The sequence below is a fragment of the Diabrotica virgifera genome, chromosome 8, assembly GCF_917563875.1.
Source record: "Diabrotica virgifera virgifera chromosome 8, PGI_DIABVI_V3a".
Taxonomy (NCBI): Eukaryota; Metazoa; Arthropoda; class Insecta; order Coleoptera; family Chrysomelidae; genus Diabrotica; species Diabrotica virgifera.
Genome location: NC_065450.1, coordinates 200,919,145 through 200,934,532, shown reverse-complemented (window position 1 = coordinate 200,934,532; position 15,388 = coordinate 200,919,145). Strand labels below are relative to the sequence as shown.

General features: G+C 30.8%; 1 protein-coding gene across 3 annotated transcripts in view; it reads right to left on the bottom strand.

Annotated features, from left to right (window-relative positions):
- Positions 1 to 6,848: 6,848 nt before the first annotated feature.
- LOC114328254 (uncharacterized protein C6orf136 homolog) overlaps positions 6,849 to 15,388 on the bottom strand; it is a 36,209-nt gene continuing 27,669 nt past the window's right edge. For all 3 annotated transcript variants that reach the window (XM_050659610.1, XM_028277054.2, XM_028277055.2), the window contains exons 5-6: positions 11,186 to 11,255; positions 6,849 to 7,219 (exon numbers count right to left, since the gene is read on the bottom strand). In XM_050659610.1, the coding sequence (XP_050515567.1) occupies positions 7,091 to 7,219; positions 11,186 to 11,255 (199 nt within the window). In that variant the 3' untranslated portion in view covers positions 6,849 to 7,090. The remainder of the gene's footprint in view (positions 7,220 to 11,185; positions 11,256 to 15,388) is intronic.

Below are 15,388 nucleotides of genomic sequence, written 5' to 3'. Positions count from 1 at the left end.
ATTATATTCACAGAAAAAATATCAGACACCAAATGAAGAGCTCTTAAGTATTATAAGAGCTTATAACAATAGTAATATTAGTGGCTTTTTGCAGATGTGTAGTCATTATATTATATTATAATGAATAAAGATTTATAACTAATAGGCTACTAATTAGACAGTGTCTCTTACAACAAATCCCTTTGTTTCCAACTATACACATTGAAATAATAAAGCAGAAACTCTACTAATATTCTGGGCTGATTATCGGAGAATAGGCCATTTTTGGGAAAAGTTATTTACCAGCAATTTTATTGCTGGAATCGAAGCTTATGATTATATATATTAATAATATAGGTATGCAAAGTCCGCAGATAGTGTGCTACTTTTTTATAAACAAAATGGCGCCTGAAAATCGTGTTTTTTTCAATTATTGCTCTATAACTCCGAAGATTTTAAATTTACAACAAAAACACTCAAATAAAAATTCACCGCAATTAAATTCTGCACAGAGATATGTTTTTCCCGATCTGCTCCGACGAAAATTTTCCTCGGAAAATGCGGGTTTTCCCAACAAAATATTTAAATTTCAAATAAAGTTTTAGATAAGTAATTATCTACCAATAATTAAATAATTTGGTGACTTAAAAGCCTTCTTGGTTTAGATTATAGTTCCAGAAGCTGGTGAAAATTGAACGAATATTTTAGCAACAATTCAATTGTTAATTAATAATTTATGGTCGCAATAATAACCAAAATAATTATGATACACTGATCACACTTTGAAATCTCATAAAGATGAGATGCCTATTTAACATTTTGTCGACAAAATATAAATTTTTTATTTTTTTGCATAATCTTTAAATGTTTAAAAAAAAATAGTTATAAACAAATTAACGCTTCTCAGAAAGTTTTTATTATATTCTAATTTTAAAAAATAGTTAAAATGCGTATTTCAAATATCTTGAAAATGAATGCTTTAAAACTTTTTTGCAACCATTCGCAAAAAGTTATGAAACAGCAAAGTAAACATACGATTCTACGTTGTTTATAATTTTTTTAATTCTTTCAAAGCATAAAAGTGAGTTTAAAGTAGAAGCTAATTATTTACAAAAAATATCGATTATTAGTTTAATGGTTATATTTTAATTAAAGATTATAAATATATTTTATTGTAATTTACACTCGCGAAAGTAGACTAATACAGTACTGTAGCTAAAATTTTCACTCGAAGCGACGACCGCCGCGCGACGTACACTTAATAAATAAAATTATAGTATTATGTATGCTGCGTGTCAGTCGCTTCGATTGAACATTTTAGCTCCGGCTCTGTATCAAGCCTACTTTCGCGCTAAAAATTACAAAAAAAAGTATTTTTAATCTTTGATTAAAATATAACCATTGAACTAATATTTGATATTCTTTGTGAGTAATTAGATTGTACCACAGACTCACTTTTAAGCTTTAAAACAATTAAAACAAATTATAAACAACGGAGAAATCGTATATTTACTTTGCTGTTTCATAACTTTTTTGCAAGTGGTTGGAAATTTTTTTTAAATCATTCATTTTCAAGACCATTGAAATACGCATTTTAAGTATTTTTTAAAATTAGAATATAATAAACAATTTCTGAAAAATGTTAATTTGTTTATAACTATTTTTTTTAACATTTAAAGATTATGCAAAAAATGAAAAATTTATATTTTGTCGACAAAATATTAAATAGGCATCACATCTTTATAATCTTTCTAAGTTTGATCAATGTCTCATGATTGTTTTGGTTGTTATTGCGACTGTAAATTGTTAATTAACAATTAAATTGTTGCTAAAATATTCGTTTAATTTTCACCGGCTTCTGCAGTTATAATCTATACCAAGGAAGCTTTTATTTCACCAAGTTATTTAATTATTGATAAATAATTACTTGCCCAAAAAATTTATTTGAAAATTCGAGATTTTGTTGGGAAAACCCACATTTTCCGAGGAAAATTTTCATCGGAGCAAATCGGGAAAAACATGCCTCTATGTAGAATTAAATTGGGGTGAATTTTTATTTTTGAGTGCTTTTGGTGTAAAGTTAAAATCTTCGGAGTTATAGACCAATAATTGAAAAAACACGATTTGGGGGCGCCATTTTGTTAATAAAAAAGTAGCACACTATCTGCGGACTTTGCATACCTATATTATTAATATACTTACTTAAGCCGTCCTCTTGTACCTTACGGTGTCGAGGTAAGTGGAGAAATCAGACGTCTCCATGCCTTTCGGTCAGTAGCTAGTCTTTCTGCTTCTCTCCACCCAATATTCCTTTTTACGCAAGCCTTTCCAATATCTGCGTTCCACGTTCTTGCTGGCCTGCCTCTTCTTCGTTTGTTGTCGAACAAAGGTGTAAAGGTGTTGTCGGTGTAAAGTTAAAATCTTTGGAGAGCAAAAATTGAAAAAAAACGCATTTGTTTATAAAAAAAAGTATCACACTATCTGCGGACTTTGCATACCTATGTTATTAATATATAGGATCATAATATTCGATTCCATCAATAAAATTGCTGGTAAATAACATTTCTTTGTACTTTACTAATTAGACCAGCGTATTATACTTTTTTTTTTTCAAAATTTAAAGATTATACAAAAAAAAACGAAAAATTTATATTTTGTCGATAAAATATTAAATAAGCATCTCATCTTTATAAGTTTGATCAATGTATCATGATCATTTTGGTTATTATTGCGATCGTAAATTGTTAATTAACAATTGAATTGTTGCTAACATATTCGTTTAATTTTCACCGGCTTCTGAAATTAAAATCTATACCAAGAAAGCTTTGAAGTCACTAAGTTATTTAATTATTGATTAATAATTACTTACCTAAAACTTTATTTGAAAATTATAGTTTTTGTTGGGAAAACCCGCATTTTCCGAGGAATATTTTCGTCGGAACAAACCGGGAAGAACATATCTCTATGCACAATTTAATTGCGGTGAATTTTTATTTGGGTGTTTTTGTTGTAAAGTTAAAATCTTCGGAGCTATATTATTAATATATAGGATCTTGTAATTCGATTCCAGCAATAAAATTGCTGGTAAATAACTTTTCCATGAATTTTGCTAATTAGCCCAGAGTATAAATTTAAATTGCAATAAGACATGCAGTGCATGTAAACAACGATTTTATTTGTTAAAGGTGTTCAAAATTTATCTACTCCTTCCGTAGTAACAGTTATTATTAAAATTGTCAATCACTTTTTCTCGATTATTAGTTTTTATTGTATTGAATATAAATTATTGTAGTCACTGAAAACATAGATAGTGGAAAAATAATCATATTAATTAAATTAATGAATAATTTACGCGATTATACAAGTAACTGTTATCCAAAAATATTCAAAAACTGAACGGAATAGCCATCTCGTTTGTTGCTGATGACTACATCGCTGTCAACTGATGTTTACATCTAGTGCATAGCTTATGCGAATAAACTGTAGGATATAAGGCTTTAATCAACATAAAATTATACATAATGCTAACAAAACAATACGTTGATTAAGAGTGTTAACCTGCTAACTCCATTATTCCCCCAGACTAATTATTTATCCAGGCTATATTTCTTAAACAATTAGAGATTTTCGAATGGGACAGCTGATCTATTCCATTTGTAATACACTTTAATATGGCGTAGAAAAAAGTTATCCCCTAAATATTTATCCCTTAGTTACAGGGTGCTATTAAAAAAATTAAAGTTAGTGGTTGTAACTAAGGGATGAATATTTTGGGGATAATTTTTTTTCTATGCTATATTAAAATGTAACACAAATAGAATGGATCAGTTTTTGTCTCATTCGAAGATCTCTATTCGTTTAAGAAAGATAGCCTGGATTAATGAGTCTGGGACAAATAAATTAACAAAAATAAACTGATATTTTTTTGATTACTTACGAACCGATTTTATTTTAAAAAAATCTGTTAAATAGACGATAGAAGACCACATCCAAAACTATAAAAAAAATGTACAGGGTGCTATTAAAAAAATTAAAGTTAGGGGTTGTAGAGATAGTGCAAACACTCCTGAGCATGGAGCTGCGCGAAGGCGGAGTCAAAATTCACGTAAAGGCTACTGCGCCGTGGTCAGGAGTGTTTGCACTATCTCTAACTAAGGGATGAATATTTAGGGGATAATTTTCTCTACACCATATTAAAGTAGGTAAAAATATAAATGGAATAGATCAGTTTTTGTCCCATTCGAAAATCTCTTTTCGTTTAAGAGATATATAGCCTTTATAAATTAGTCTGGGACACCCTGTATACCTTCATACACTATCCCACAAATCTGCTGACTCCAATGTAGTTTATAAATAGTTATTTATAGTCTGGGCAGATTACCGGAATATAGGCTATTTTTGGGAAAAGTTATTTACCAGCAATTTTATTGCTGGAATCAAATCTTATAATTATATGTAGAGGTATTAATAATATAGGTATGCAAAGTTCGCAGATAGTGTGCCATTTTTTTATAAACAAATTAGCGCTCCGAAATCGTTTTTTTTTTTCAATTATTGCTCTCCGCATTAATACCAAAAATTAAAAACAAAAAAGTAAGGCAACTCGACTCCGGAGCGTTTTTATAAAGCACACTTGTTCGGATTACACTCCAACTGCCATCGAACAAAGGTGACATTTTTGCATTAATTGGTTGACAGTTGCAGTATTGACACTTTAGATTTGTTTTTATCGTAGACGTATGCTTTTTCTCATGAGGATCTTTCAGTGCGTCACAGTTTTTCGATTTATTTCTAACGCATTAAATTGCATGTGACAGAAAAAAACGCACGTCGGTGATTACATTTCGTCGGTGACATTTATAACATTTATTCTAGTTGTCAATAGATGGCGCTATAATCGAAAAAAAATTATTTACGAATTATATAATATATCTACGAATATAATCTGTTCAATTTATAAGACTATACAAATCAAAGAAAATACCATTTTATAAATGCAATAAACACAATTGATTTGATTTTATGCCAAATTGCAAATAAAATGTGACAACTGTGAGATTGAACTAAAATGTCATGTCACTAAAATGTATATTATCACGGACTTACCTTTTTTCTATCATTCATGAAAAGACGCATATATGTACATTAACATAAACTGAGCCTACCCTCCGCGCTTCCTGACGACAATATCTCTTGGACAGGTTTGCGGTATCTCTTTCTAGCAAATTGCATCGAGAAACTAAGATGACACTAAGTGAGGGTATAGGCACGAAAGGGGAGGACTACTGTCGCAGCTTTACTATGCGTAAGAGTGAAACAGCATTAAGTCAAAGAAAAAAGATGGTGTCGTCACTTCGCGGAACATGACACTGTCTATGACAATATATAATCAGCCGTGTGATGGATGACCGAAGTTATCTTTAACGTTTGAGTTAAAGTTAAGATTACTCTCAGGAATAACGATGCCATAACTATTTAGGTAATAAATTCGGTGTGATGTATCCCTCACAGTTATGAGATAGTTATTTTTTCATTAGAAATAACATTTGAGGAACAAAGTTTGAAGTATCAAAGAGAACCTTATGTAGAAATAGTACAAGTTGGAGTGAGAGCGAGAGATTGTTCGGAACATGCTACAGGATGGGCAGATGATCGTAAAAGTAAACCCGTAGTCGGCCACCGCCGATGACCGAACAGCAAACAGCTGTACGGGTTCGGTGGTGTTTCAAACGGTACATAGAAACAGGGTTGCCAGATTGGTGTATTTTCCCACAATTTTGGGGTAATTTGAAAGCGTCTAGGAAAATTTTTCTAAGCAGAAATTGTAGTGTGATTTTTTGGGGGCGGATAATTATGGAGGATTTTTAGGGGTCATGGTAAATTAAATTTGCGAATGTACGTAGAACTGTATATTATACTCCCATATAATCGAAGACGATAGGAACTATGAATTATTTCCATGGTTCTCGTTGATAAGTAGTATAATTTTGGTTTACTGTTCTCTTCATTTGACTACTAATTTATTAAAATTCGGCAAAAATTAAAATTTGGGGTATTTGAGCTTCAATTTGAGGGAATTTCAGTTTCTACATGTGGGATTTATAAAATATCTGGCAACTCTGGATAGAAAGCTCAATAGGTCCTACCAAAGAATACATATCTCTCACAAGAACCGACACGGACGGCGATTCTTTTGTTGTTAGCATGTACTTAATTTTAGTATCGAGTTCGAGAGGGTGTTCCATTTAAAATTACTGAGAAAATAATGTACTTGCGTTTTGACTCACCCTGTATTTGATATAAAGAAAATTAGCAATATCGACCATTCTTGAAAATTTTGACAATACGTTAAAAAATATGGCATTAATAAACCATTGTTTTACTTATTTTTATTTATACAGGGAGTTGAACTTGTTACGATTTTCATATAAAATTGGTTATAACTTTGTAAATACCCTGTATAACATAACAAACCTTTATATTTTTGCGATGGAGAAGTTAACAGGATTTCGAATTTAAAATAAAATATAGGGTGTTCCATTTAAACAAACATAAGTTTGGTCTGCCACTGTGTTATCGAACACCCTGTAACATTCTAACTAATTTTGTAATGTGAAGCTCAAAGGTGGCTAAAATTTTTGTTATTAACTTTTATTTCTATCTATTACTATAGCGGAGCTATTGAGCTTTACCCTACTAATCAATCACCCTGTATATAATGACATGCATGCTGGTGCGCCATTTTGTGCTTATTGTTATCATTTTCCACTCTCTACAATCACGATTGTCAGCTTTGTAAAACTTTATCTTAGCATCTGCTTGAATTTCGAATTTGTTTACGCCATTCGCAAATAAATAAAATGCAAACATTAAATTGTCAATATATTTTAACCACATAAAAAACAAATGATCTAATAAACATTTTTCCAATCGTTATAACAAAAGCAGACGTTTCTTTACGTCTCGATGTCTACATAACAACCACAATGAAACAGTTATTTGTGAAAAATTATGGCCAATCAAACCAAAATTGTTGTGGAAACGTTCCAATACTTTGTTCCTTGACTCAATCTGCGCTGTAGGATCCCAATATTAGAGCCTAGTCGCGAATTTACAGAAGGGAGTTGAAAAACGAACATTTCGGAATTATGCCTACTACCAACGCCAATTTGGCCGCTGCGCTTGCGCCGACTATCGGCTTTGGACTGGACACTGGCACATGATCTGAATCTGGCATCATCTACAACAACAAAAACACTATATTAAGTTTGGCAACACACAATGGTCGTACACACAGTAGAGATGTTGAAAAAGTATGTATTCGTTACAAAGTACTCGTTACTTACGAATACCGAAAGTAACGTTTACTATACAGAGAGACAAATCGTTACTTTGATTACTCTGATTACTTCGGTACTTCGTACTAATCGTATCAGAGCTAGTAACGACTATTGTATCTACTTTGATTACTTCGTACCAATCATATCAGAGCGAGTAACGGCTATTGTATCTACAACCAGTAAATACACTTGATTACTTTCTACCAATCGTATCCCAGCGAGTAACGGACGGGACCGATATTTTACGAGTGTTATCGAATATCGTTATCGGTATGAAGCGTTTTAAGGGTGTGAGGGTGAGGACTGAGAAATACGATTCTCGATATGATTACCGGTACTCAAATACAAAAGTAATCAAAGTAACGAATACTGTAAATGATTACTTTATACAAAAGTAACGATTTGTAACGAATACTCGAAAGTAACTATAATCAACATCACTAACACACAGACATAATAAAAATAGTCTAGGTAAGGTATGGGCCGCTCGGTGCATCTAGGTGTAACACCAATATCAAGGACGTCATTGGTCAATATTCACTTTAAGTGGTCTAGCCATATTTGTCTGTCACATGCCCGGGATCGCTTTGTAAAAGGAGATAGATAAATCACCGATCGACGACACGCCCGTTACGCTATTTTGCTCAGTATGCTTTGTCTAAAGTCGAAAGAAGCCTTTCATCATTTTGAGATAAGGTCCACGTTTCAACCCCATAATACACTATGCATCAAAATTAACGCACCACCTTAAAAATGGGACATTTTTGATGTCTCGTATTTCCTAAACCTGTTGTCCGATTTGAGTGATTTTTTTAGTATATTATAGCTTTGTTGTTCAAGAATATCTATGTAATAATATTATTGCTAAAGAGGTAAGTGTCATTGTATACCGGGTGTAACAATGATAGTGTGTTTTTTCCTCAAAGTTTGGAACACCCTGTGGAATATTCTAGCGTATATAAAATATTGAAATTAAAACTCAACTGTAGCCATAGGCATTCTTAACATTTTACTTTTCGATTCATTTGCTTATGTGGGATAATGAAAAAGTTAGGTATTCTTTTTCTCATGATCATCTTTCAGTGCGTCACAGTTTTTCGATTTCTTTCTAACGCATTAAATTGTATGTGACAGAAAAAAAGGCACGTCCGTGATTACAGACATTTACAATATTTATTCAAGTTATTCTAGTTGTCGATAGATGGCGCCATAATAAAAAAAAAATATATTTTTTTAATTAGATAATAACATTACAAATATAATCTGTATAATTTATAAGACTACAAATCAAAGAAAATACCATTTTATAAATGCAAGAAACACATTTGATTTGTTTTTATTCCAAATTGAAAATAAAATGTGACAACTGTCAGATTTAACTAAAATGTCATGTTAGAATAAATGTCATAAATGTGTATTATCACGGACTTACCCTTTTTCCTATCATTTGTTACGCACTGAAAAATGCTCATGAAAAGGACAATACTTTAACAACTAGCCATGTTATTCATCATTACAGGGTGTGTCTAAATAAGTGCGACAAACTTTAAGGCGTAATTCTGCATGAAAAAAGAATGACCATTTACTTTATAAACATATGTCCGCAAATGCTTTTTGAGATACAATTAAGAATTTTATATTCACCAGTGGCGTGCATACGGGTCATATTACCCGTATGCACGCCAATGGTGAATATAAAATTCTTAATTGTATGCCAAAAAAATTCGCAATAACTACCTCTTAAAACCTACCAAATTTCATTTGCATATCTCAACCGGTTTTAGAGCAATAAATAAATCGTCAGTTTGTAAGAAAAAATTCAACATCCCGTATCTCGGAAACGAAGCATTTGCGGACATATGTTTATAAAGCAAACGGTCATTATTTTTTCATGCAGAATTACTCCTTAAAGTTTGTCGCACTTATTTAGAAACACCCTGTATTGATGAAGAACGTTGCTAGTTGTTAAAGTACCTAACTTTTTTATTATCCAACATAAGCGAATGAATCAAAAAGCATAATGTTAAAAACGCCTAAGGCTACAGTTGAGTTTTAATTTCAATATTTTATGTACGCCAGAATATTCCCCAGGGTGTTCCAAACCTTGAGGAAAAAACACACTATCATTGTTACACCCGGTATACAATGACACTTATCTGTTTAGCAACAATATTATTACATCGATATTCTTGAAGAATAAAGCTATAACATATTAAAAAAATCACTAAAATCGCACAACAGGTTTAGGAAATACAAGACATTTAGGAAATACAAGACCATTTTTAAGGTGGTGCGTTAATTTTGATGCTTAAAAGCTTTTGAAAGACACTACAAAAATATATAATACTTTAATCCTTATTGAGACCGCAGGCGCAAAATTTCATTAGAATTATTTTGAAATGTATTAATTTTTTTCGAATCCTGAGAAAACTAATAAGTATTTTTGAAAAATTTAAACGCAGAATGAAATATTACAATATTATCGAGGGTCAAAAGTCCCTGAGAACTTCTATAATGATTATTTTAAGTCACGGGGTGAAAAAAAAAAAAAGAAAATTTAGTCGGATTTTTAATTTCAAAAATATCATTCAAAAGAATTTTTTGTTTATTCTAAGGGACTTTCAGCCCTCGATAATAATGTAATATTTTATTCTGCGTTTAAATTTTGCAAAAACATGTACTTATTAGTTTTCTCAGGATTCGAAAAAAATGAATATGTTTAAAAACAATTCGATCGAAATTCTGCGCATACGTTCTTAAAAAGGAGTAAAGTATTATACATTTTTGTAACCAGTATTTCAAACGCTTTTAAATAAGCTATCATGTGATGTACTTTCCCATTTAAAAAAATCAAAGTTTTTCCTGTGACCTGAAGAGGGATTGCGTAAAGTTCGAAACAATGATGTTATAATATACTTTGATTATTTTAAAAATCGACTTGTCCGAGCGTTTTGCTTATGTGCTAGAAGTAAATAAGTTATTAAGGGGGGGGGGGGTAACACTTATTCCAGTGCACTGTATATCATTTTCCACATCACTTCTAAGAAATCATTTTTCAGTTCAAATTGAGTTTGTACCAGTTTATATTCAACTAGAAATTATAGATTTAATTTGCATATTTTTGCATTTACAAATCTTTGCAAATGTTCGAAAGTACATAGCTAAATTTATAGTTCGACATTTTTTGTGGACGAACATTTTGAATAATGAACATAAATAAAAATCCATTAAGGACAGGAATTGGTAGGTACCACAAAGTTTACACCCGAAATATAAAGAATCATGAACGAGGATATAAAACTAAACTAAAATTTTATAAAAGACATTAAGGTTCTTTTTTCATATTTTATGAAATATTATTGTAAGTCGGTAAATAATAAAAAATAAAATATGTTTAATAAATAGTTTTTATTATTTAATTATTTCAACGAAAACAAAAACAATGAACGGAATCAAGATCAATCGAAGTGAAATCGAAACGTTAAATAATTTTAATTTCAAACAAATTGTGGCATATTCCCAAATAAAATAGTAAATTACATAAGATGCCACAAGGAAATAACTTCAGAACAATATTAGTGAAAAACAAATAGGTTCATAGATTAACTACAAATAGATAAATAACTACTCATATTTCTGAGGGAAATAGCATGCTTAAATAAGTGAGACTGTTATTTAGGGGGGTTATTTATATGGTTTGAAAATTTTGAAAATTACAAATCGGCAATTCATTGTATTGAATATTTTCAATTTCAGTTGAAAATAAGTTTATTATGACCTTTCAACTTCCACTTCAGAAATATAAATTAAACATCAAAATAAACATGTTTTAACTGAAATTGCTTTATATTTGTTCAACCGCTTACCTTTTCAGCTACATGTTTGATAACTTGTCCTTCAGAATTCACATAGAATGTTGAGAAACCATCATACCAACTGCAAGTAAACAAAAAATTAACATTATATACAGTCGGAAAAATGAAAGATTACCCATGAACGATCATATCAATCACATTAATCACATAATCACATATTTTGTATTTGCTGTCTTATTCTATCAAATAACAAACGAGAGACATATATTATTAATAATCTTAATAATGTGTGATTGATATGATCGTTCATGGGTAATGTTTCATTTTTCCGACTGTATGAATAATATACCAGTAAAGGCTATAGCGGGATAAGATGGTCAAAAATGCCCCCGCACCGATCAGCCTCGCTACTTATGTTTTCGATAAAGGATATAAAATTATGCCCTCATGCAAATTTTTAGCTTCCCAGAGGTCCTAAAACTTTTTAAATCGAGAAAAGAAGAATTTTTAGGTTTTATTTTTTTGTGAGCGTAGTTTTACTTTAAAAAATCTGAAAAAATTCAAGAGGTTGTATCTTTTGAATACAAAACAACCTGATTTTTTTTAGATTTTTGTAATAAAAAATGAGCCCAGGAAAAATTTTTGAAATTTTCAAAAAATTTTTAGGTTATGATAATGTAATTTGGCCAACTTTTAAATAGTATTTTTTGTGTACTTTTTGCCGTTCTTTTGAATGGCAGAGGCAGAATTTTTAATATCTGAGCGGAAAGAACGAAAAAATCGAAAAAACCGTTTTTGGCTGTCACGAGATGCATCTCGGGACAGCCAATTTTAGGATTTAGGACTACAACTTCCTGACAACTGAAAAAAAAACTAAAAGTGAATTGTGTCATACAATTTGGTATGTGGGGTTTTAATAATATTTGGAACAACTTTTCCAAATAACTTTTTTCGATATCTCTAACGCGAAGCAAATCGAATCGCATATCGAAAATTCACCCTGTTTGTAATAGGCCGCGTTTAAAACTTAAAGTTTAGTTGACTATTTTCAAAACTGTGAACCATCATCCTGTATGACTGTGCAAAATTTCAAATCTGTATATATTTTGATAGCCGAAACATAGGGGTGTCTTCATCTTAAATGCGACACACTGTATCTTATCAAAATTAAATTAAAATCAAAATACTGACTAATTCACTAATTTTATCATAAAAAGTACAAATTGATTGCATTGAAGTATTGAACCAATTAATGTGTAATACTTAATATAAATATTTATACTATGATATAATATACAGAGTGAGTTTTATGTATGGAAACCCTCAATTATCTCGGAAACATCTTCCACGATTTTTATAGATTGTGGTGGGTAGGGGTTTTCTAATGTGACCGATATTATAGTAATACTTACATTGTTGTCAGATCTTCCGTTTTTCTGAATATCTAATTAACTTTCTTATTTCAAATGGAACACCCTATATATTTTTTGCGTTTTGAAGTCCTTAAGAAATACTGATTATTTTCCATGTTATATTCCCTATACCTAAAGGCCATAATTTCGGAGTTATTGCTACATTTATTTTAAAAAAACTTTTTAAACAAATTATAAAAATCAATTTTTTGGCCAGGGTAGACATTATTTTAGGTTCTTTGGACCACTGGGAGCAAAAAAGTTCTTTTGTAATTTTTCTCTAAAGTTAATCGTTTTCGAGTTATAAATAATTTAAAACTGAAAATAAATCGAATAATGACGATTTTCAAGGTTAAAAAACACAAATCAAAAATATTATTTTTGAAACTGCGAAGTACAGAAATTCAAGCTGACGCCTTATTTTATCAGCTAACAATAAGTAATTTGTTGTAGGTAAGCTTGTTTCATTCTAAAATATTGTTTTTTAGTTGTTAATGCAGCCTGATAACCCGTCCTCACATATGCGCTTCGTTAACATTTATTAAAAAGCAATGTTTTAGAATCAAACGTGCCAAAAAAATTTATAGCGAGCTGCTGGAAGAAGGATTTAGCTTGAATTTGGGTACACCACAGTTTCAAAAATAAAATTTTTTAATTTTGTTTTTGAACCTTGAAAATGGTCATTATTCGATTTTTTTCAGTTTTAGATTGTTTATAACTCGAAAACGATTAACTTTAGAGAAAAAGTATAAAAGGCCTTTTTGTTCCCAATGATCCAAATAACGTAAAATAATGCCTACACGGGCCTAAAAAATTGATTTTTATAATTTCTTTAAATCTTCTTTTAAATCAATGTAGCAATTACTCCGAAACTATGGCATTTCGGTATAGGGAATATAATATACAAAATAATCAGTATATCTTAAGGACTTCGAAACGCAAAAAATATACAGGGTGTTCCATTTGAAATAAGAAAGTTCATTAGATTTCCAGAAAAACGGAAAATCTGACAACAATGTAATTATCACTGTAATATCGGCTGCATTGCGGGAAAACCCCTACCCACCAAAACCTATGAAAGTCGTTTCCGAGATACTTCAGGGTCTCTATACATAAAACTCACTCTATTGTATTATATAATAATTATAATAATATTATTACATTAATACGCATTAATTTGTTCAATATTTCAATGCAATCAATTTGAACTTTTTATGATAAAATTAGTGAATTAGTCAGTATTTTCATTGTATATTTTGAATCTGCAAAAATTACGACTATATTAGTTGCAATAAATTATCGAATGGATAAGATACAGTGTGTCGCATTTAAGATGAAGACACCCCTATGTTTCGGCTATCAAAATATATACAGATTTGAAATTTTGCAGCCATAGAGGTTGATGGTTCACAATTTTTAAAATAGTCAACTGAACTTTAAATTTTAAACGCGGCCTACTGCGAATCCACAAATAGGGTGAATTTTCGATATGCGATTCGATTTGCTTCGCGTTAGAGATATCGAAAAAAGTTATTTGGAAAAGTTGTTCCAAATATTATTATAACCCCACATACCAAATTTTATGACAAAATTCACACTTCTAGTTTTTTTCAGTTGTTGTAAAATCCTAAAATTGGCTGTCCCGAGATGCATCTCGTGACAGCCAAAAACGGTTTTTTCGATTTTTTCGTTCTTTCCGCTCAGATATTAAAAATTCTGCTTCTGCCATTCAAAAGAACGACAAAAAGTACACAAAAAATACTATTTAAAAGTTGGCCAAATTATATTATCATAACCTAAAAATTTTTTGAAAATTTCAAAAATTTTTCCTGGGCTCATTTTTTATTATAAAAATCTGAAAAAAATCAAGTTATTTTGTATTCAAAAGATACAACTTGTTGAATTTTTTAAGATTTTTTAAGTAAAACTGCGCTCACAAAAAAATAAAACCTAAAAATTCTTCTTTTCTCGATTTAAAAAGTTTTAGGACCTCTGGGAAGCTAAAAATTTGCATGAGGGCATAATTTTATATCCTTTATCGAAAACATAAGTAGCGGGGCTGATCGGTGCGGGGGCATTTTTGACCATCTTATCCCGCTATAGCCTTTGTCACTTAATTTATGGATTTTAACATTGCCACAACAGTTGTGTCTATAACTTATGACCAAAATAACCATCTTTACCTATTTCCAATTTTATAACCAAAATATCTTTAATACAGTACAACAATCTCAGTTTTCTTTGAAATAAAAATGTATACCATGTTTTTATTCAGTTGCAATGCGAAGGCAAAACTGTCTTATTTTTCACTTAAAACAAAGAGCGCAAACCAGCACTCTAATAGACGATTTTCGACTCTATTTGGAGTCAGAGAGACGTAGGTTTGCGCTCTCTGCCCAAAGTGATGAAACTCCGAAAGCTTATCCCCGCATTGCAACTGACGTTTATGGAGTAGATGCCTAACATCTGGTAACTGAAAGTCAAAGTTTTAAAGTTTTCAACCTAATAGAAATATTAAAAATATTGAAAAATATCAAAAATATTCCTAAAAGATATTTAATTGAAAACTTATTGGACCATTTTCCTGGAATTTACCCGCTGAACAGACGGGGTCGTGAATTGTAAGTTTTTGAATGCCCTCTTGTTTTCTTCGCTTCAGCATCCATCTGGCTTGCAATTTTTAAAAGCCATGGAGGTGTTACCAGGAAAATGGTCCAATAAGTTTTCAATTAAATATCTTTTAGGAATATTTTTGATATTTTTCGATATCTTTAATATTTCTATTAGTAGTGGAGTCAATGAAGGTTTTCACCTCCGATTTCGTTGAACCTCCATCGATTTT